The sequence below is a fragment of the Dermacentor albipictus genome, chromosome 8, assembly GCF_038994185.2.
Source record: "Dermacentor albipictus isolate Rhodes 1998 colony chromosome 8, USDA_Dalb.pri_finalv2, whole genome shotgun sequence".
Taxonomy (NCBI): Eukaryota; Metazoa; Arthropoda; class Arachnida; order Ixodida; family Ixodidae; genus Dermacentor; species Dermacentor albipictus.
The window spans coordinates 55,620,381-55,642,309 of NC_091828.1; the positions used below are offsets into that span (position 1 = coordinate 55,620,381).

Genomic DNA, 21,929 nt, shown 5'->3' on the forward strand with positions numbered 1-21,929 from the left:
AGTGCTCATTAGAGATAGTGAAATAAATCAGTCGTGGCTGCTTCGCCAGCCGAGTGCAAGCTGTGATCAACTTGACCGAGCTTGCAGCACCATGTTCCCAATACAGTAATCTACGTCAGAAGGGGGGCTAAGCGTTCCGATCATACGCACCTGCTCCATGAGAGAGCTAATAAATTATTAAGGTCTGCTGTCAACAGCTTTTCTATTGTGCTTTCTATTTAATGTGCGCCCGGATTCACCGAGCTATTCCTTTCGGGCAATTCAGCCTGGGGTCGCCAAGGGACACAAGATGTCGTCTTTGTTCTTCGATGTTTGTGGGATCCTCTCTGATATTCGCTAATAAAAAATAAAGAAGTAGTTTGAACATGCAGTTCGAATAGAACTCGCACCGACCTGATGACTATAATATGATCCTGAGAATATAATAAGGATACTATGCAAAGTCTACCTATAAATGTTTGTTGTACTTGTATGCCACATCCACACCGTCTTCGCAATAAATATTCATCAAGCCTAGTATACTAGGCTGCGTATTCGCGTGAAATTGCGAGCGTTTTTCAAGAAGAGCGCTTCTGAGTAATACTCGTTGGGGGGCTAGTTGGTGCATGTTTCCAGAAGAGGGTTGTAGCGCCAAAATAAGACAACACATAGCAAGCGAGACGGGACAGGCGCGTATTCCGTCTGTCTGGTCTCGCTTGCTATGTGTTGTTTTTTTTTTCGGCACTACAACCCTATTCTGGAAAGAACGCTTCTAATTACCGGCGCTGATTGCGAGACCAGGAATGCTGCTATACAAGATAATACATGTACGTTACCTGGTCGTAGCTGTTGATGGCACCGGATAGGGCTAAATCACAATCTCTGTACCAGTAGATTATGGCCAAGGCTCCGAATGCTGACGTGAGAAAAAAGGTGATCACGAAAACTGCACCGGTGATGACTATCCTGCAATGATCAAGAAAAAGAAATTGCAGTTTCGCCAGAAAGGCGAAACATCGATCGCAATAGCAAATTAGCACACAGTCATACGAAATAAGGGGCCCCATAACGTAAAAATATTCAAAGATGCCTTTATTCTAATCTCCTGACGTCAAATTTGCGTAACCGCCGACGTAAGCGTCTGGCGGTGACCCGCAGGGTTGTCTGAACAGACCAATCAAACGCCCTGCTCGTTCGTAGGAGGTCACTTTTGTTTGCTTGATAAACGTATAACGTTTCCTACACTGTGCGGCTTGTGCTATTTAATTGGCTGACAAAAGGCGAGTAACACACTCAAGTGGAGAGGGATTCGATGGGGCCGAGCCAGTGCACTGAAAATCGATAATCGGATGAAGGGGGTGGCGCCGGCGCCTGCGATCGGTCAACTTTCCCTGACTTCGCTTGCGGTGGCTGGTCCAAAATCACGGCCGCACGCAACGGCAGCTTAAGAATGACGGTGAAACGGATCATCAGCAGAGTTGGAAGAACGAGGTTGTAAAGGTGCCGAAATTGCTCGAAAACGTTACACGGCAACGCAAAAAGTTTTATTACACGCAAATAAACCCATCCTCTCTCACAGGTGCGAGTAACCAGTGCCTGAGCGATCGGCGGCAGCCATTTTTTATTCCTTTCAGGACGGGTCAGCCTGTGGCTATTCAGAAGAAAATTCAGTTTTGTTCGGCATATTAATGCATCTTTTACGCATACACATCACTTTGAGGCGGTGAGTTTTTGCGGTTTGGTGACGTCGCGTGACAGGCAGGTAAAGTGGGTGCAGCCCGAAAATTTTGACCAATAGCCGAGGGCTATAATGGCGAAAAGGCGTCGAATCCGAAATAGCCTTTTTGTTTGGTCAAATCATGCATAGTTATTGTGTGCACATCATATCAGATAGGGAACTATCACGGTTTTCGTGAGATCGCGTGAAAGACAGGCAAAGTGCGGGTGGTAGAAAAAGTTTTTGACCATTCTCGGAGGGATGATTGCAGATTTGGAATAGAAAAGTTTGGAATAGCTTTACGTTGTAGCTCCCCACGTCGGGGAATTCGACGGAAAATAAACGGAAAAATACTCGTGTACTTCTGTTTAGGTGCACGTTAAAATACCCCAGGTGATGAGAACTGAACAGGCCGGGTGCTTCATGATCATATCACCAGACGTAAACCGTCAGAATTTTTTAAAATAAAACACCCAAGAAAGGAGCTAGCTGCGTCCTTCGTCTCTTCAGGGGTGTGAACGAAAGAAGTTATTCTCGAGTCTGATTTATGAGAAAAACATGCTACGCTTAACTTATATTTCATACCTAATGTAATGCCGTCCCCAACTGTACGTCCGTTCAACTAAGCAGCTTCTGCGTTATAAACGGCTGCTTTGAGTTATCCGGTGCACTATCATAAGGACAATAATGAAGCAATTCAAAGAACGACAGGCCTCACATGCACGTAAAGGTATCTGTAAGTCTGCGGTGTTCATTGAAGAAGTGCGGCACCACATTGGGCACCCAGTTTTAATGGGTTGCAGACACAGTGAGACTGTCGAAAAAAATGTTTTCCTTCCCTGAATCAAGTTAGCAGATTTACAGACTGTCCGAAAACGGAGCGTTTTTACTGAATGACAGCTAGGAAATCGCTCAGCAGAACCGAATGGGCACCCGTGCGTTAATTCTCAGGAACTAGCGCGCCTCTGCGCAACAGCCACGTCTCTGAAGCAACACAATCATTCGGAATAAGACTCCTTACTTGCATCGACCCCTCACCTTCTAGACACGAAAAATGCTCTTATACGTTACATTCGAACGGAGACGGCAATTCGATAATTTTTAATATTGAATTCTGAAACCGAAAAGGATGTGAATAGCAAACACCATTCGATTAGCCTATGCACGTTTCTACTTCATTTCCCCTGCTGACACGATGAAGGAGATCGCCAGAGAAGCCACGCAGCTTAAATTGGTAAAGACCTCCCGGTCTCCCCGATTCAGTCTGACTATATATTCAATACTTTTCCCTAACAGTGTGGTTCAGATTAACGTCGAATAATTGCCTTAATTCCTTTTCTCGGAAACTCAATTGGTTCACTTGGGGCTGGTACAGCTTTTAAAAGAAACACGCTTCTTTCGGTCGGGAGTTCTCACTTTTTCAATCATAGCATTTCGGATATTTGATATTTCGTTATCTTACATGTATAGTCTTTGATAGATATGTCTATGTACCCGTAGACTAACCTAGAAGTGCATTGGCCATCTGCATCTCTTCACGCCACGCAGTGAATAAACCTGGTCTATTGCACTATATTATTTTATTTGATCGTTGTCCCTGATCGATAGTCCACCAACAAGAAGAGCACGTAAAATGAAAAGATATCAATAAAATTTTCTTTCGTAGCTTCGTGTTATAGGCAGCGGCTTCTGTGGCAAAGATTACGTGTTACTTTTCGAAAGCAGTGTTAAAGATAGGAGTTCACGTGGCTAAAAAAATTGGCAGTAGCCTAGGTCGGCCATGCCAGGATATACGTAGCGAAAGTTGAGCCATACCATGGTTAGCCTTGGTTAATCTTGATTGAAAGTCCAGGTTGGTCTGGTTGTCTAGCTATGTTGCGGCGTTTAGACAGTCGTTCGGTGCGCTGTTCGTCTGTTTCTTGGGCGATTGGTTTCCTCTTCATCTGGTTCCGATGTCGATTCCAGCCTCCTCCTGCTTATCAGAATTGTCGCCGTCCATACTGCCCCCTCAACTGTGGTTGTGGCGCACGCGAGCTGTCCTTTTGAATCCTCCGACATGTTATCAGGCATGCGACACAGCCGGCGAAGCGAACGGAGGCGAGCGCAACGACGAGGAGCGAGGTGTGACGTCATACCAAACGGCGGCGGAGGAAAGGCGCGGCGCTGCGCAGCGGCGGAACACCTGTGATTAGGTGCTACTAGCGGCGCATGCGCTGTATTGACTAGGGAGCGAGAGAAGGAGAAATATCCGCGGCGAGGCGCGTGTTGGAACGTCATGTGCCTCCTAGGAGCACCGCCACGGCGAACTCACAAGTTCGTGGCCAGTAAAGATTAATACAATGGGTACCGGCCGACAAGAGTCGCGGGCGGACCAAAGCAATTAAAGCCATAAAAAAATTCACTGCACAGACTTTCTGCAAGAACTGGGCGTCCACCAAGGTCCGCAGAACGAACGTACGCCCACTAGCAGATGACGCTCTTGACAATGACAGCAGCTTTGAAGACAAGACGTTCGATTACCCATGCCTCAAGTGTGTAGCGACAAGGTGGCAATATAGGTTTGCAGTAAAGCACCATTAAAAGAGCGTACGCGTACCCGCCGTGGTTGCTCAGTGGCTATGGTGTTGGGCCGCTGAGCACGGGGTGGCGGTATCGAAACCAGGCCACGGCGGCCGCATTTCGATGGGGACGAAATGCGAAAAACACCCGTGTACTTTGATTTAGGAGCACCATAAAGAACCTCAGATGATCGAAATTGCCGGAGCCCTCCACTACTGCGTGCCTGATAATCAGAAAGTGGTTTCGGCACGCAAAAACCATATAGTTTAAGAGCGTACGCTTTTAATGGGTCTCAGCGCCCGCAGCGAGATCACGCTGAATATGCCGCGAAGCGTGTCACCGCCCCAATCCAGTTCGCTCGCAGCGCCCTCGAAACATTTTTCCACACGCGGGGCCTCAGCAGGAGAGCGCCGTTCGGCCCACTTCTCAAGTACACTGCACTGTTTAAAGCTCGGTATTGTTATCTTGTAGTGTGTGTCCGTCCGCAGAAATCGATCTTGCAAGTTGTTTCGCCTTCAACCTTTTTTGTCAGTGCAAGTTCAAGGGAGTCATGCGATAGTGGTCAGCTAGCAGCACACCAGATGGGGATTAGTAGACCAAGAATGCTAATCGCATTAAGAGCGCAGTGTTTACAGTACTGCAATTTGTAGATATTCACGAATCGTATGAAGTTTAAAAAAGGAGAAATTCTCATGCACCTTCGCGTAGTACGAAGATACTAAGGAAGCGTAGCTAGCTGCTACGTAGCTTTCATTTTGCAGTGACGAGAGCACTGCAGAGCATGGCTTTCCTTCGAAGTTCAGTGCACAAACTCCGTTGGATGACAACTGCCCACTTTATCTTCTCTGGTAATGTCGCTGGTGCAAGCCTCCATTGGAACGACAAGAAAATGAACGCGCCTTTGGCTTGCCTACGAAAGCACGCTAAAGAAGCCTACCTTTTGGCTTGTCGCAGGGTCCTCGCTGCCATGAACCGTTGCACTGACATCTGGTCGAACCCAAGGCGCACGAAGCTGAAAGGCAGCGTTGCTGCCAAACCACTCCAAAAGTTCTCATCGGTTGTCGGGTCAAAGTTTGTTCTGCGGATTAGAAAGCAGCACATTTCCTATATTTTGCGTGTGCCTATTGTTATGTTTATGGATGACAGGCGCGAGAAGAATAACAGAGCTTACTGCTAATATTGAGCTACGTTCATCCGGCAAGTACAAAGAAAAAAATAAGCGAACAACATAGGATGCGTCTCCCCCGGTTATATGTCCTCCAACAAACGTTCACACGCTTAGGGGTATCTCTGGTCCTAACACTACACTCTAAACGAAGATTGCCTTCTTTGGGGCTTATCTTGCTCTGTAAAAATAATCGCCATCTACCTTGCCTGCTTTTCTTTTACTGAAAGCTCTGCACTCATTACTTTCCTGTGGAGAATTCTACGTCAAGCTGATGATGCGCATGCCTTTGGTGATCTGGAGGTAAAGGGCGCGCACCGTTAAGGAAATGAAATGGAGGTGAGGTAGATGCCAAATATGGTTGCAGGACAAGGTAAGCCCCAAACGGTGTGAACTTTATGAAGAGTGCATATAATTGGGTTTCCTTCCTGGGAAACTATGTGCTTGCTCCCTTTCTAGTGTGCTATGTCACCCTGATGACGCGCATGCCGTTGGTGACCTGGAAGTACCGGGCGCGCACCATTAAGGAAACGAACTGCGGGCGAGGTAGATGCCAAATATGGTTGTTGGACAAGATAAGCCCCAAAGGGTGCGAACTTTATAAAGTGCGCATATAATTGGGTTTTCTTCCTGGGAAACTATGTGCTTGCTCCCTTTCTAGTGTGCTGTGTCACCCTGATGACGCGCATGCCGTTGGTGACCTGGAAGTACCGGGCGCGCACCATTAAGGAAACGAACTGCGGGCGAGGTAGATGCCAAACATGGTTGTTGGACAAGATAAACCCCAAAGGGTGCGAACTTTATAAAGTGCGCATATAATTGGGTTTTCTTCCTGGGAAACTATGTGCTTGCTCCCTTTCTAGTGTGCTGTGTCACCCTGATGACGCGCATGCCGTTGGTGACCTGGAAGTACCGGGCGCGCACCATTAAGGAAACGAACTGCGGGCGAGGTAGATGCCAAACATGGTTGTTGGACAAGATAAACCCCAAAGGGCGCGAACTTTATAAAGTGCGCATATAATTGGGTTTTCTTCCTGGGAAACTATTTGCTTGCTCCCTTTCTAGTGTGCTATGTCACCCTGATGACGCGCATGCCGTTGGTGACCTGGAAGTACCGGGCGCGCACCATTAAGGAAACGAACTGCGGGCGAGGTAGATGCCAAATATGGTTGTTGGACAAGATAAGCCCCAAAGGGTGCGAACTTTATAAAGTGCGCATATAATTGGGTTTTCTTCCTGGGAAACTATGTGCTTGCTCCATTTCTAGTGTGCTATGTCCCCCTGATGACGCGCATGCCGTTGGTGACCTGGTAGTACCGGGCGCGCGCCATTAAGGAAACGAACTGCGGGCGAGGTACATGCCAATTATGGTTCTTGGACAAGATAAGCCCCAAAGGGTGCGAACTTTATGAAGAGTGCATATAATTGGGTTTCCTTCCTGGGAAACTATGTGCTTGCTCCCTTTCTAGTGTGCTATGTCACCCTGATGACGCGCATGCCGTTGGTGACCTGGAAGTACCGGGCGCGCACCATTAAGGAAACGAACTGCGGGCGAGGTAGATGCTAAATATGGTTGTTGGACAAAATAAGCCCCAAAGGGTGCGAACTTTATAAAGTGCGCATATAATTGGGTTTTCTTCCTGGGAAACTATGTGCTTGCTCCATTTCTAGTGTGCTATGTGCCCCTGATGACGCGCATGCCGTTGGTGACCTGGTAGTACCGGGCGCGCGCCATTAAGGAAATGAACTGCGGGCGAGGTAGATGCCAAATATGGTTGTTGGACAAGATAAGCCCCAAAGGGTGCGAACTTTATAAAGTGCGCATATAATTGGGTTTTCTTCCTGGGAAACTATGTGCTTGCTCCATTTCTAGTGTGCTATGTGCCCCTGATGACGCGCATGCCGTTGGTGACCTGGTAGTACCGGGCGCGCGCCATTAAGGAAACGAACTGCGGGCGAGGTACATGCCAATTATGGTTCTTGGACAAGATAAGCCCCAAAGGGTGCGAACTTTATGAAGAGTGCATATAATTGGGTTTCCTTCCTGGGAAACTATGTGCTTGCTCCCTTTCTAGTGTGCTATGTCACCCTGATGACGCGCATGCCGTTGGTGACCTGGAAGTACCGGGCGCGCACCATTAAGGAAACGAACTGCGGGCGAGGTAGATGCTAAATATGGTTGTTGGACAAAATAAGCCCCAAAGGGTGCGAACTTTATAAAGTGCGCATATAATTGGGTTTTCTTCCTGGGAAACTATGTGCTTGCTCCATTTCTAGTGTGCTATGTGCCCCTGATGACGCGCATGCCGTTGGTGACCTGGTAGTACCGGGCGCGCGCCATTAAGGAAATGAACTGCGGGCGAGGTAGATGCCAAATATGGTTGTGGAACAAGATAAGCCCCAAAGGGTGGGAACTTTATCAAGTGCGCATATAATTGGGTTTTCTTCCTGGGAAACTATGTGCTTGCTCCCTTTCTAGTGTGCTATGTCACCCTAATGACGCGCATGCCGTTGGTGACCCGGAAGTACCGGGGGCGCACCATTATGGAGATGAACTGCGGGCGAGGTAGATAACAAATATGGTTGTGGGACAAGATAAGCCCCAAAGGGTGGGAACTTTATGAAGAGTGCATATAATCGGGTTTCCCTCCTGGGAAACTATGAGCTTGCTCCCTTTACAGTGTGCTATGTCACTCTGATGACCCGCTCACCATTCTTGACCTTGAAAATCCAGGTGCGGTGCGTTGGCGAAATGAAATAAATACGTGAGTTTTAAACGTTAGTTTTAAACTTTGTAAACATAGAAAGTGGGCGTGCGTGTCATTGGGGGGGCATGTTAGATTCTGTCAAATACTGCGAAATCAATCGGCTTTATGTTTTGGCGTTTTAAAGCGAAGCTTTCTTTGCCTCATCCTTCAACTTTTGCGCAGCTGCTGCTCTCTGGCACGCCGCGTCGCAGCTGGTTCAGAGCGTGCGTAGTATACATGGCAGGAGCGTGGTAGAAAGTGGACGCGAGAAACTCGTTTGGACCTTTACATCGCGTTGCATGTGCACAATGCGCTCTCCTCTCTGGTGTCGCCCGATTAGCCTCTCGACACCTTTAATTACCCCTTACCGCCATCGAAAGCATTGAAAACCCTTAACTGCTTACCTTTACTTAGAGTAAGTGCGAACTTTCGACTATAGTGTGTATATCCATTGGGCGCAGACAGAAGTGTAAAAACGAGGCTGAAAATGGATAAAACCGATGCACTAACGAAACGACAGAATAACAGACTTGCCACTCCCGCAGTTCCCATACAGGGGGAAAGGGTAGGAAGGGTAAAGTTTACGTGAGAAGGCAAGGAAAAACAGTGGTTGCGGGCAAACTGAAGGGTACGCTTCTGCTGTTTCTGAAAAAATAAACACCATGCCAATTTGTCAAGCGGACCACTAACGCAGGGCGTGCAGACACAAAGCCGCATTAAAACACCGTAGGATATATTCGACACTACGGGACAAGTCGCACGTCAAATCTACATTTCTATTGCTGCCTCGCTAGCTTGATGGCTGTGGCATTGCTCGAGGTCGCGGATTTAATCGCGACCAGGTTAGCCGCAATACATTTGAACACCGTAAACCGGTTTCGGTTTCGTATCCGGCTGCAGCGCGCTGGCAATTTTCGGCCCAACTAACGCGCCAAAAAAAAATTCACCGGCGATCACACTCCTTCCTAATGCAAACGTTGAGCGTAGCCCTATACTAATTTTGATTTTACGGTATATTGAGACAAATATTTTGACAGAGACATGCAGCAGAATCGGCAATCGTCGAAAATTTCAGTTGCGGGTCAAGCGCGTCGGCTTTTATATATGACTCATCGAAGGTTCCAGTGTAATTGCTCACGTTATGTGGCTTCCTGAAAGTGCTACACGATTCGCGTCGCACGTACAATCAGATAACAAAACAATAGCAAACAATGCCAACCAAAACAGGCGCGAACGAGACCAAACAAAGCAAACCAAACAAGCGCGAGCGACAGCTTATGCGAGCAGACATAGTGCGAAACGGGCGGTAGGGCTACAACCAGATGCGCATGCGCATCGCTCGGGAGGGTCCGTACGACACCAGTTTTCCGGGCGCCCGTCAGTGAAGGGGCCGTTCTTATTGGTCTTCGTCGTGCGCAGCTCGCATCTTTCATCTCCCGCTCCGCGTTCACTCTTTCATGTTTCGCTGTATTCCTTCTCTCGGTTACGCTAAAGCCCCTCCATCCGCGCGCCACCGCCGCTCTCTTAACTACCGCCAACCGCCTTTTCCCCTCACACCAAATCCGGTTCCGGCATTTCCGCTTCCGGCGTTTCCGGTTCCGGCATGTCCGGTTTTAAGATTTCCGGTTCCGGCGTTTACGCTTCCCGGAGTTGCGCTGCGAGAATTTCCACTGTGATTGCAGACGATGGTGAAACGCCGGTGCTTAGGAACCGGTGCTAATTTGAGTAGCTCGCTCTAGCCATTCCACCAAGCGTCATTCGTGTGCATCTACGTGCTTGTTTGCGTACGCTGCGCCCGCGCGCTTTGCCTGTCGTCCCCTTTCTCTGACAAAGTGCGGAGAGCCATGGGCTGGGGCACAACAGATGAACATAATTCGCCGTACAGATCTGCTCGCGTCACAACACTAACACAATTCGCCGTACACCTTTGCACGCGTTACAACACGCGCGCACGCACCAATTCACTGCACACCTCCGCGCATATCGCACAAGAAAAGCACACTTGCTTTCACCATGTCACTGAATGCCTTCGACGCAAATTTGAACTTGTTATATTTCATAGCTTCACGTCATTGCAGTTCTTCACACAGTGCACGCACTTGGGACGTTCGTTACCTTCGATCTGCCGTACGAGACAAGTTCAACCTCAGAATCAACAGCATAAACTCTATGCGTCAGCCGTACAAATTGGCGTCGCGAACTCCTTCACTAAAGTCCCTCCATACGTGCTGGCTGAAGGGGATGTATGCTTCAAAACAAGAAGAATTCAAAGGGGACAAGCTGCTGTATTCCGCTGAAGTAGTAGTTTGCGGTCGCTGTTTTCCAAATGCACGAAAAACGGGAGTGGTCTCCAAGCACCCAGGCACTGCATTCCACTGTACGTTGTCTCTCGAGGCACAACCCGTCGCAGGTTGACGCGAAGCAGCGAACACGACCAGATCGCCGATTACAATAGGCGGTGGTTCTTGGATGGAATCACATTAACAGTTTCAACCGCAACTGGTGCAATTAAAGCCTCTCCGTAGACGCGAAAGTAAACAACGCTAAAAACATAGCGTCACTTCCACTCGGAACAGGAAGCTGAAGCTACGTAAGTTCCGCTTGACGCCGGAAGCTGAGGGGGTGAGTGGGAGAGGTGCGTGGAGGAGGAGGGTAGGTTGGCGGTACTTAACCTGGTCGGCGGTGGCGCGTGGATGTGGGGGCTTTAGGTTACGCCGCCGATGCTCGCGGCAGTAACGAGCTCCTAAATACGCGACTGTATTCCGACGTTCCCGGCGCGCGGGCGAGCGTCGCGCGACGCCGGGCGTTTTGGAGCGCGTTGGCCTCGTCCGGTTACATTGGCTGCGCCGGTGCCTCGAACCGTCGGTCGAACTATAGAAGCTGTTGTTCTCGCCAACGTGATGTAACGTGTGCGTGCGTTCACGCTACGTCGGTGCATATTTAGCCCTTAAGAGATGCGCTCTAAAAGGCGCGCATTCGAATCTGGTAAATACCATAGTGAGACATTGTGAGCTACCATTATTCTTAGAAAATCTTCCAAGTGCAGTCGTAAAATAGCTGTTTTCGAGGTGAGATGATGTGGGTCCAACGCATTCACTGTCATCTAAGCTTCGCTCAGACAGACGCGTCCACTAAACCAATAAAGGCGTAACTATGGGGGTCGGTCACGCGCGTGCCTACCGTTCAGGTTCGAATTGTCGGTCGTTCCAATTTTAGTATTGAAATAACGAAAGTATTGGCCCACCAGATTTATTGAACACCGGCCGGGCCATTCGGTCAATATTGAACTAATAGAAAAATCGAAATAACCAGAGTTGCAAACACTGCAGTCTGTTCTGTTCAATTTCCATGGAGGGGACCTGGAAAAAAGTGCCTCGTTCGCGCTAACAATGTCTCTTTCCCATTCTTGCAGAGAGGATAAAACGAGAACGATTTGCAATCTATATGAGACGTTCCGAGATGAAAGATCAAATGTACACATGCGTATTGGACGCAAGATTTGCCGGCCCCGTCGGTTACTGAAAAATAATATTTCTTGCATCTGAAATTGTCTAACCATAATTAAGCTTCGCAAATTTTCATTCCAAATACACGGCTTCGTGCTTGAGCTTTAAAACTTTGTCCGCTTACACAGAAGTCCCTACACGCTAAGAATGAATCACTGAACGCGTTTCTTTAGGATTAATTGGACAGCGATAATTTTAAGCGGCTGGGCATTCTACGTCGCCGGTGCAAAAGTCGTGCATCGGCTTTGCGCGCGCCCCTGGGAGGGGGAGCTGCTGCAATGTTCGGCAGGATCAAAAAATTTCTCTTTGCCATGAAAACGCTTTAGGCCTATTTCAAGGTGCACAAATCTAGAGAGGTTTTCTCATGATCAGATGCGTACAAATCGCTGTGAGAAGAACGATCGATGGAAAACTCACCTGAATATGTGTTGTGCAGCGTTGAAGTCAGTCATAGGCCTCAGAGGTGGGCTGGCACTGTCTGAGTCATAGATGACTTTTGCAATAATGATTACAGGAGTCGTAGCCATCACCGCTGCTTGAACACAGTCTGCCCATACAACGCTACGAAATCCGCCCTTCAGTGGGAAAACAATAGGATCATAACACCATTTCGTTAACGTCATTGCCTTGAGCTTATTTGAACTAGTAAAATATAAACTGCGCTCTCTGTGCCTGCATTCAGTTGCCGTTACAGTCGTTCTAGCATGGAAGTCTATTATCATCATCCCATTATCGTCATAGTGCTTCCATTGTTTCATTGAAGTGATTCCTTCTTCGTCCCTGCGTCTTAGTCCTACTGTCACTGTCATGCTGTGATCGCTATCGCTGACCCTGGCGAGCTAGTGTAACAGCAAAGTGTGCCACTCCCAGAGACAGTGCGCGTTGCGTAGACGCCTCGTGAGCTTGTATGGTAGTTTTACTGCTCCCCAACAACCAGCACCACCTGCAGAGCGTCACGCATATTCTGATCGCAACCTGACGCGCCACTAGTGCAGACTCGGCAGCGCCTAACTCTGAGTGCCACATAGCTATTCGATGCGAAGCAGCGCATATTCTTTGGAGTTCAAGTAGCAGAAGACAAAAACTATGCCGAAGCCATCGACGATGATTCATTGTCAATGTAAACGAATAGCCCCCGACGAAGGAACGAGCGAAGGGCAGTACCGCCCCCCCCCCCCACACACACACACTGCCTTGCCGCCCATCAATACCCCGTGGTTGTGAGAGACCATACGTCCTTTGCCGCTGCGCCTTCCTGGATTTCCTTCGTGGTAGCCGTAGATAGCTAGCGCATCCACTTGCACTCCTTGATATGTTGCCACCAACGTCGCTCTCGTTGGACTCAACGCTAGCTTGCGCCTGCTGTGTACTTATCGTGGTCGAGAGTTCGCTATGATTTTCGTCCACCGCGTCGTTCACAATCGGCTGGCTACTGCCGGGCAGCCAGCGAGACGTGCGACGAACGAGCTAGAAACAACCTGAGCTCCCCGTCCCCACCCCGACTCGCTTGTCCGAGAGCACGTACACTTTCCCTTGCCTTCTCATGGCAACAGTGCGCATCCCCCTCCTCCCACCCCTTATGAAAATGGATTTAGAGTTCCTTTAGAACTCCTAATGAGTTCCTATGGAGTCAAAAGGGACTCTATAGGAACTCGCGATCTATAGAGTCGTCTGCATAGAATCTCTATAAGAAGTCTATAGAAACCTTTCTATAGAAACAAGTCATTTCACACACAATAGATGTTCTATAGAGGATGTATTGACGTCCTATGTACTGAATTCTATAAAGTAATTTTTATAGAATGTCTTTAAAACTTCTAACGCGACCTGTCTATAGAATGGCTCTCCATTCGTTCTCTATAAATGTTCTATAGAGATTGTATTGATATCATATGTACTAAATTCTATAAAATAATGTCTATAGAAAGTTTTTAACACTTCTAATGCGGCTTGTCTATAGACTGACTCTCCATTCACGCTCTATAAGCAGTCTATAGAGGGTTGATTGTCATCATATGTACAATATTCTATAAAATAATGTCTATAGAAAGTTTTTAACACTTCTAATGCGACTTGTCTATAGACTGACTCTCCATTCACCCTCCATAAATGTTCTATAGAGGTCGTATTGACATTTTATGTACCAAATTCTATAGAAAAAAATTTATAGAACGTTTTCGGAAACGTTCTATAGAGGTCGTATTAACATCTTATGTGCCAAATCCTACAGAAAAATGTTAATAGAACCTTTTCAGAACTTCTAATGCGGCCTGTCTATAGAATGGCTCTACATCCTCCATAAAAGTTCTGTAGAGGTCGTGTTGACATCTTAGGTACCAAATTCTATAGAAAAATTTATAGAACGTTTTCAGAACTTCTAATGCGGCCTGTCTCTAGACTGGCTCTCCATTCCCGTTCTAAAAGTGTGCCATCATATGGCATACGTACTGAGTTCTGTAAAGGAACGTTTAGTTTATAGGAAATTAAACAAGCTAAAGTGCGGCCTGTCTAAGAACGGCTCTATATTTTCACTCTATAAACAGTACCCAGTATCCAGTGCATCGCCGGATTATGGGTCCAGTGCCGCGCGCTGGATGCATGGGGCGCTGGGCAAGCGCGGCGTACTGGGAGGCGCTGGTTACTGGTGCGAAAAACAGCTCTAGCGCGTTAAATACGTGGTGCCTGGACACCGTATGTATTTTTTTTAATACAGAAAGCAACAGATAGCGTTTTAGTACAATATAAATCGAAAAAATGAACATGTAAAAACAGAAGTGCTCTGACCAGGATTCGATCGTCGTACCTGCAGATCCCCAGCCCGGCTCATTACAGCTACGCCGCGTCAGCATAGGGTCATGGGCGGATAATTTAGCTTATCAAAATCGAGAAGCAGTTTTAGTTTCACAGAGAGAAGTCTTGCACAGACGTGGTAGATGCGCTATCGGCCAGCAACTAAAACTCACGCCTGTGCCTCAAAGAAAAATTTGCTCTCCATATTCAATAGTGTGCTCGGAAGTGCCATAACATCGACTGCGATTGGTATTTTAGCTTCGAAAAAAAGTCCTAAATGAACCACCGACGCGGGACGCTGCATGAATGGGCTGTTACTGCCGATTTCGATAGCCGTTTCTTGTTCTTCACGCGAGGGGTATGCAATGTTTTCTTAGTTCAGTGATGACTTTCAGTCTACACGTCGGTCTAGCCATATATATTCGTCAGAGAAACGCAGGCTAGTGCTGGGAGCCTTCGGCGACAGCACATATACCTGCGTTTATGATGCGTCACATCGGCGCTCCTCACTTCTTGTGCTGGCACTGTAGACATGAAAAAATTGTTTATTTAAAAGCACCGATGCGAAATCTGAAATATAAAGTAATTTATCCTTTTTAGACTTCTTGATTCTTGAGGTTAGATGCGCCGATAGCGTGCAGGCGGACTCGGCGGATACGCTATGCCTAAGCTTCGATGGGGACTGATCTCGGCGCGGGTAGCTGGCGAAAGCTAAAATGTGTGTATTTGAGCCTTAGAACTCTTTTTAGTACAATAGGGAAAGTGGAAGCGCACGAATCGCCTCAGCCTTGTTATCGGTGCGATAATATCAAGCAGCGGTATACATCGAACTCGGGGTCCGTTCGAGCGCGTCTGAACGACTTCTGGATTTCATGTCCACTCCACAACACTGCGACAATGGCGATAACTCCCAGTCATACGTTACGTGCGAACTACTAAAAAAGCGGCGTCCTCCGTCTATGCGTGGTTTCGTTAAAGAATTTAGCTGTCCGCCCTGTCACAAGGCAAAATGCAAAAAACGAAAGTGATTTTCAGTGTCACATGTGCAGGAATAAACAAGGCAGCTCACGCACCTTTATTCCATGCTGCGACACGAAATAGTTCTATGACCCCAAGATATAGCGTTATTTAGGACAAGAGACTAGTATCAAGCCATGAAATTGTATAAAGCATTTAATATTCAGCAGCGCTCGTCCTTGCGTGCTGGAGCCAGCGCGGCACAAACACAACCAGCGCCGTTTCCAATGCGAGCGTCTCTTCCAGTGTGACCCAGCTCTTATCCAGCGTTCTCACTGGTCTCGAGTGAGTCCCAGCGAGCGCCAGCGTACCCAGTGCGATTCAGTGCTTAAAAAAAAAGAAAGAAAAAGAAAAAAGAAAAACGCGCTGGTTTCACACTGGAAGGCACTGGAAGACGATGGTTCTTGCAATCGGCATTTCAGAGGTTTTTTACTATCAAGTAAGAGCATCGTTAAAAAGACACTCATTGACCAAGGCAAACATCACACTAATCGAAATTAGGAAAACCAAAGAAATATAACGGAAGCGCGCATTGTGGTTTATATCGCATATGCAGGTAAATCACAAAGATGTATACCAAGAAACACTAAGCAAAACTGCGCCTTAGCAATCGCGTCATATCTATTTGCTGGCATGCAGTGACTGCAGCACTTGGGGCGGAAACAGATCGAACGCCGCCGCAAATTTCTGGCACATACCACTCAAATGCACGCTGCAGAAACGATTTTTTTTTTTTCAAGGAATCTTGAACAGTCACAGACCACATGAGCGCGATCCGCGCATGATAAGCGCATCGCCACGAAAGCAAGATAGGGAACACATAAGCGTAACCTGTACCTCACGGGTAAAATTAAACATCATCGTATATACGTTGCTGTGCGACGGACACAAGCGCACGGAAACATCACACACTGCACACGTGTACCTCCGAGGTTGTGTCGACAATTTCTGGGCTACATTTAAACGACAGCAGGAAGTTACTTCAATGAGAAACGAAGTGAGGGCACAGGCACTGCAGGTAACGGCTGCGCATAAAGTCAGTTAGGGTTTTAAGGCCAGTGACCGAGGTTGAAATCGTTAAAATCACACCGCAGCGATAGCTTACACAGGGTAAATTGTCGAGATCTTGAAGGCCATGCTTTTTGCTGACTACATGTGGCATAAGCGATTCAAAAGCAAGAATACTGCATGTAATTTATTTCTGCCCTAAACTATAGCACACAATATGAGCATGTCAATATTTCTTCTTGTCTAGCAACATATGTATGTAGTTCGGCTCAAAGGCCGGCTCAAAACGGCACAAAATCTGCTGTAGTGGGTATTATTGTAGGAATCACGGAGGCCACAGCAGCCGCACTATTATACAGACGGCGCTGGCGGCGCCGGTATTTTCGTATTCAACGCGACAGGTAGAATACGAAGCTACGGCGTGTTGTTATTGCTCCGTCTTCAACGGTTGTCGTGCGAGCTGCGTCGATGTGTTTGTTTGACCGTGTGTTATTAGGTTTGCTGTAATGAAATGAGACGTAGTTCGCGAGCACGAAAGTGCCAGAAGATGGCTTGAGTCTCGCTGTAAGCACGCCGTATGCGTGGCGCGCCAGCTAAATGTGGACCAACGATTTTCATGCCATGGAGTGCGTTCCCTTTGTCTCCGCTTGTGTTCGTGGAAAGTTTGGTGGACGGCGCAGAGAAGTAATGCGTATTATTAGCGCGCCTCAGCTCGTCCACTACCCAGTGGCTTGTTTGCTGCAAGTAACATCGCAGACGCATCACTGGAAACTTGGAGAGTGCCTTTCGACCACGTCGTACTGTTGAAACGGTAAGCAATCGTGCTCGCCAACTACACGTGCGTTCATCCGTGTTGTGTGTGCTTCCCGTGTGTGTATAGAGTGCCTTGCGAACGTAGTAAGTGGAACACCCACGACAACAGTGAACCCTGTGCTGATACTTGCTACGCGCTGGTTGTAAGAATTGTGTACGCAACTCTATTGCCACAGTGCGGAATTGATAATCCTGATAAGCGTTTGCTTCCCCTGAGAAAAGTTTCGGAAATCGTGTTCGCCTTGTGCAGTTGTGCGTGAGCTCCCGCCTGTCTGCTAAAGTTGCATAGTAACGACCCGTCTACCTCTTCATCGATTCTTTCTTCAATGACGTTTCCTCACTTACAAATGCTTCGACGTTGTGCACAATCTCTGCTTACGAGGTTTTTGGCTAACGAACAGTTCTAAGAAAAAAATGTAAGCCAGTCACAGCTTGCTACTAGTACAGCTTTATTTCCAAGGCAAGATGTGTTGACATAACTGACTTAACTAAGCGTGACAGGGGAACGTTGCCTATACTAAGTAATGGAAAAAAAACCTTTAAGTTTAGATTGTAATCTGCTGCTGCGGTGCGTCCAAAACTTTATTTGATGTAGAGGTCCGCATTGTCATGACATTCGATGATTTCGAGCATTTGCTCTCTTTCCACATTAGTGCAGACATTGTTTTCGTGACTCTTTTAGGTGCTGATTGCATGTTTTCACGATATCACAGCTTTATTGTGCCACTGCTTTAAGCTAACATAGAATTGATTTTGTAGTGGCGAGGCCGTGACCCACAACATTAACTACAAGATCGAGGAGCCCCAAGAAATGCCGACCCTGTGGATATATGGCTGCAGCAGCATGGTGTGTGATCTGGATCGTCATGACAGGTGTGTATGAAATGTACGTGTTCCAAAAAGGGGGCTTGGTGTCATTCATGGTGAAGTTTGTCGACACATTACTTAATGCAGCATACTAAAGAGACTAAATATTTATGCAACCTTATTGAACTTGCTACCTATTAGTGTGCATAGCCATTATGCCCACATGATTGTGTTCTGTATAAAACTATACCCAACCATTCCTGATGTTTAGTATTTCTTTTGCGTAAGTTGCTTACCTGCAAGTTACATATATTTTTTGCTTTGTACATAGTGTATTTATGACTTTTTATTGGGGTTTTATTCTTTGAAAACTATTTCCTATGCTGTACCCCTATTTGCATATATTTTTTTCTGTTTGTGCTAGAATCTCTTGCAGTTTTCTGTGCATGTAGGAATTCGAAGGGTAGTGGACTAAATATGTCACAGGTCTAAGCACGTAGTGTGCACATCTTTGTTTATCATTGATATCTTTACAGTTACTTCTCTGTTCCCATAGTAACAGCCACTGCAAAATACACATTTGGTGAGCTTTAATTTCTTGAAAATTAATATGAAGGTCAGTATTTACTAAGCTGCATTTACTTCTGTAGTACATAGGCACAGACTGATATGGATACCTTGTTGACCTACACAGGATGCCTTTTTTGTTTGTTGCATTAAATATGGGGGCTCACCCACATCTCTTACTATATATGTGGTATGCCTCATCGATTTCACTTGTCAGTTTTTACGGTGGATGAAAACAGATGAACGATTGTAATCCAACATGAAGCCCCGTTGTGGAAATGTACGGCCAAGTTGGATGACCATACTGGATCTCTTATACACATGAGAAGATACCGGCCAGTTTGCCGTATGTACGCTTGACCACATGTGAAAGGGATACAGTGCACTCACTGCCTGTGACACACGACAAATTTGGTGGTATCTTTCACCGAGCAAGCCTCCCTTGCCTGCTTGCCTTTCTCAATTCTCTTGCACACTGCTGTGCATATGGCACCCTGACAAGAAAGGCTTGCTTAGATACCACTAAATTTGTCTTGTCTGTCAGGGGTAGTGTAGTCTATTCTTGTGATCATGTGTATATTTGGTCAAATGTACATGCAACAGATTGGCCGGTGCCTCAACACGTACCTAAGACAGCACCATAATTCACTCCCCGGATCAGTATGTTCGTCCCACTTGACCATGCACCGATGGGACTGGGGCTGCGCGCCAGATTTAGACTGTTCATCTGTTTTGTTCAGCTGCGGCAACCAATTGACCAACAACATCGCTGAGGAATGCCGCATAAAAAGACTGGGTCACAATCTGTTTACTAAATTGTCCGCAACCTTCATAGTAACAAATTTGTTTGTTGCAACTAGTTTTAGGCACGTTATTTCTTGTTAAATTTTCTGCTTGACCTATAGAGCAGTCATGCAATCAGTTTTCAAAGTTACTTGATTAGTATAATTTTTGTTTTCTGTTTTTCACATGCCAGGTTGCAAGAAGGACCCTTTTTAATTAAAACTGAATTAACATTTCAATTGCAATTGGGCAGTCTTATCATTGCGTTTAGGATACATATCAGTGTACATACCCGTACTAGATTAGAAACTAATTGTTTCAATAACTCAAAAAGCACGAATATAGTGTGTCCATTGTATCTGACAGTGACACCGCGACTGTGTTCGAAATACCACAAATTGGCAGTTATCCATCATAGTTTGCGAAAACAACTTAAAACATTATTGTTCCCCATACAATGCATACTTAGATGCCCAAGCTCCATGTGAGAAATTTATTATTCGCATATTAAGCATAGTACATACCAACTATGGCTAATAGAGGATGGAATATTAATTTTGTCTACCGCTCAGCAATAGAAGCCAGTAGGTCATTCCCTTTTCAAAAAAAAATTTTCTATGCATAGTGTGACATCTGTATAGGACTCTTAGCTCATGAGTGTTCCTGCTTGCTTATGTTATAAATGGGAATGTGTTGTCATTGCAAGATGAGATTAATGTGTGACTAGGCTGTTGTCGTTCGGAGATGCTTTTTGTCATCAGCAATGATATTCTACTGCCAGGCACATTGGCCCAGTGCTGATGTCACCGAATCTTGGGAAAGTAAAAATATTCTCAAAAGTGATTCTCAAAAGAACTGCCACTGTTTGGCAGAGTGGTGGGGAGGTGGGGCGTTCTGCCACCTTTCTGTTATAATTTTTTTCTGAAATACTGAAATGAAACTTAGCATAATGCTACAACTATATAGATATTTGTGGCATGTTTGTGCCTGCTAATACATTATGACTGAATGTTCATTACACCTTTTGAAAATTAATTTCAATTTTATTTTCCAGGCTCCACCGTCGCCGTTACTAGACGGACCAAATGAGGCCAAGAAATAGCCTTTCCTCGCTCCATTCCTGGGAAGTGAAATAGCAGGTGGTCATGTAAGAATGAACTTGCAACCATGTGGGCAGTAGCCAAAGCTCCCTACAGTTCATGCTGGTGGTGGAATGATAAGACAAACCGCAATATTTATTTGTTTACTTATTCACTTAATATTTATTTATTCATATCTCATGAATACTGTGCAATTTTTTTAGCAAGGAGTCAGGTAAAATAAAGAAATATTGTTGCATCAAAGTAAACGTTATTTGAAAAAGCATAATTCACGTAGCACGAATTCATGGAAACTGTAAATTTTGAAGAAACAGAGCAGTAAGGTTAACAAATCTTATATAACAAAAAATGAGATCACATTTCTGTTGGACCTAATACCATAATTTAATCTGTCAAATTAGAGATACCATATGCTGCTCTAATATACAATCACTAATTTATGAGTAGATGCGCGAAACTCTCAAACGTTGCAACAATTTCATGCTAGCTGTAAATTCATATATACAGTTTGTTGACTTCAGACATAGCCGATGGAGTCTGCAGAACTATGATATCTCTTTCTGGCACAGAAACGGGCATTAGTAAGCTTCGTGGTGTTATTTTTCTTAAACCTGCCAAATAGTCCTTCCTGCAACAGGTAGAATTCTCAAATGCCGCAAACTTAATTCAAATTGGTGCTGTGGTTGTCTCAAAAGTATTTCTGTATCTTGGATGTATTTGAGTAGGAAAATTTACAGAATTAACGAACTTGTGCTAGCTCTTTTTTTTATTTACAGTTGCAAACTAAGTCCTTTTCCTTCAAGTTTTGCTATTTTCAGCAAATTTTAATAAAAATTGATGGTGTTAATGTAAAAACTATAATTTAAACATTTTTAAATGTATCAAACCTCATCAAATTTGGTTGCATAGTTGCCGAGAAAAACGATTTTACTGTTCATGTGCATTACATAGGAGCTCCTGAGCTAGATCTCTTTTTTAGTCATTGCGTGTGTCGGTCTGGTTTGTATTTCTCACCCTAATTAGAATATTGGCTCTGATCTCAAAATTGTTTCCCTTACAACGAAATACAAGCTTTTAAACTTTTTACGATATATGCTGTACTGCTCTATGATAACCCCTGTTTGCCACATTTTTGCAGGGCCTACCAGTGCTAATTTTACACATAAACGTAGACTAAAATGCTGTGTGGTTTCGGTATATGGTGTACTTATCTGTGAAAGCCATTATTTGCCACATTTTTGCAGCGACTGCCAGTGTTATTTTTGCTCAGACTAAAATGCTGTGTCGTTTCGTCAGGCTGACACAACATTGCAGTGCACATCCATATCAGTCTATTTTCAGGCTTTAGTATCCAAACATTTAATGTGCACT

General features: G+C 45.8%; 1 protein-coding gene across 3 annotated transcripts in view; it reads right to left on the reverse strand.

Annotated features, from left to right (window-relative positions):
- LOC135921737 (sodium-coupled monocarboxylate transporter 1-like) overlaps positions 1-21,929 on the reverse strand; it is a 135,112-nt gene that overhangs the window by 51,012 nt on the left and 62,171 nt on the right. For all 3 annotated transcript variants that reach the window (XM_070522825.1, XM_065456035.2, XM_070522826.1), the window contains exons 7-9: positions 12,091-12,248; positions 5,193-5,333; positions 816-945 (exon numbers count right to left, since the gene is read on the reverse strand). In XM_070522825.1, the coding sequence (XP_070378926.1) occupies positions 816-945; positions 5,193-5,333; positions 12,091-12,248 (429 nt within the window). The remainder of the gene's footprint in view (positions 1-815; positions 946-5,192; positions 5,334-12,090; positions 12,249-21,929) is intronic.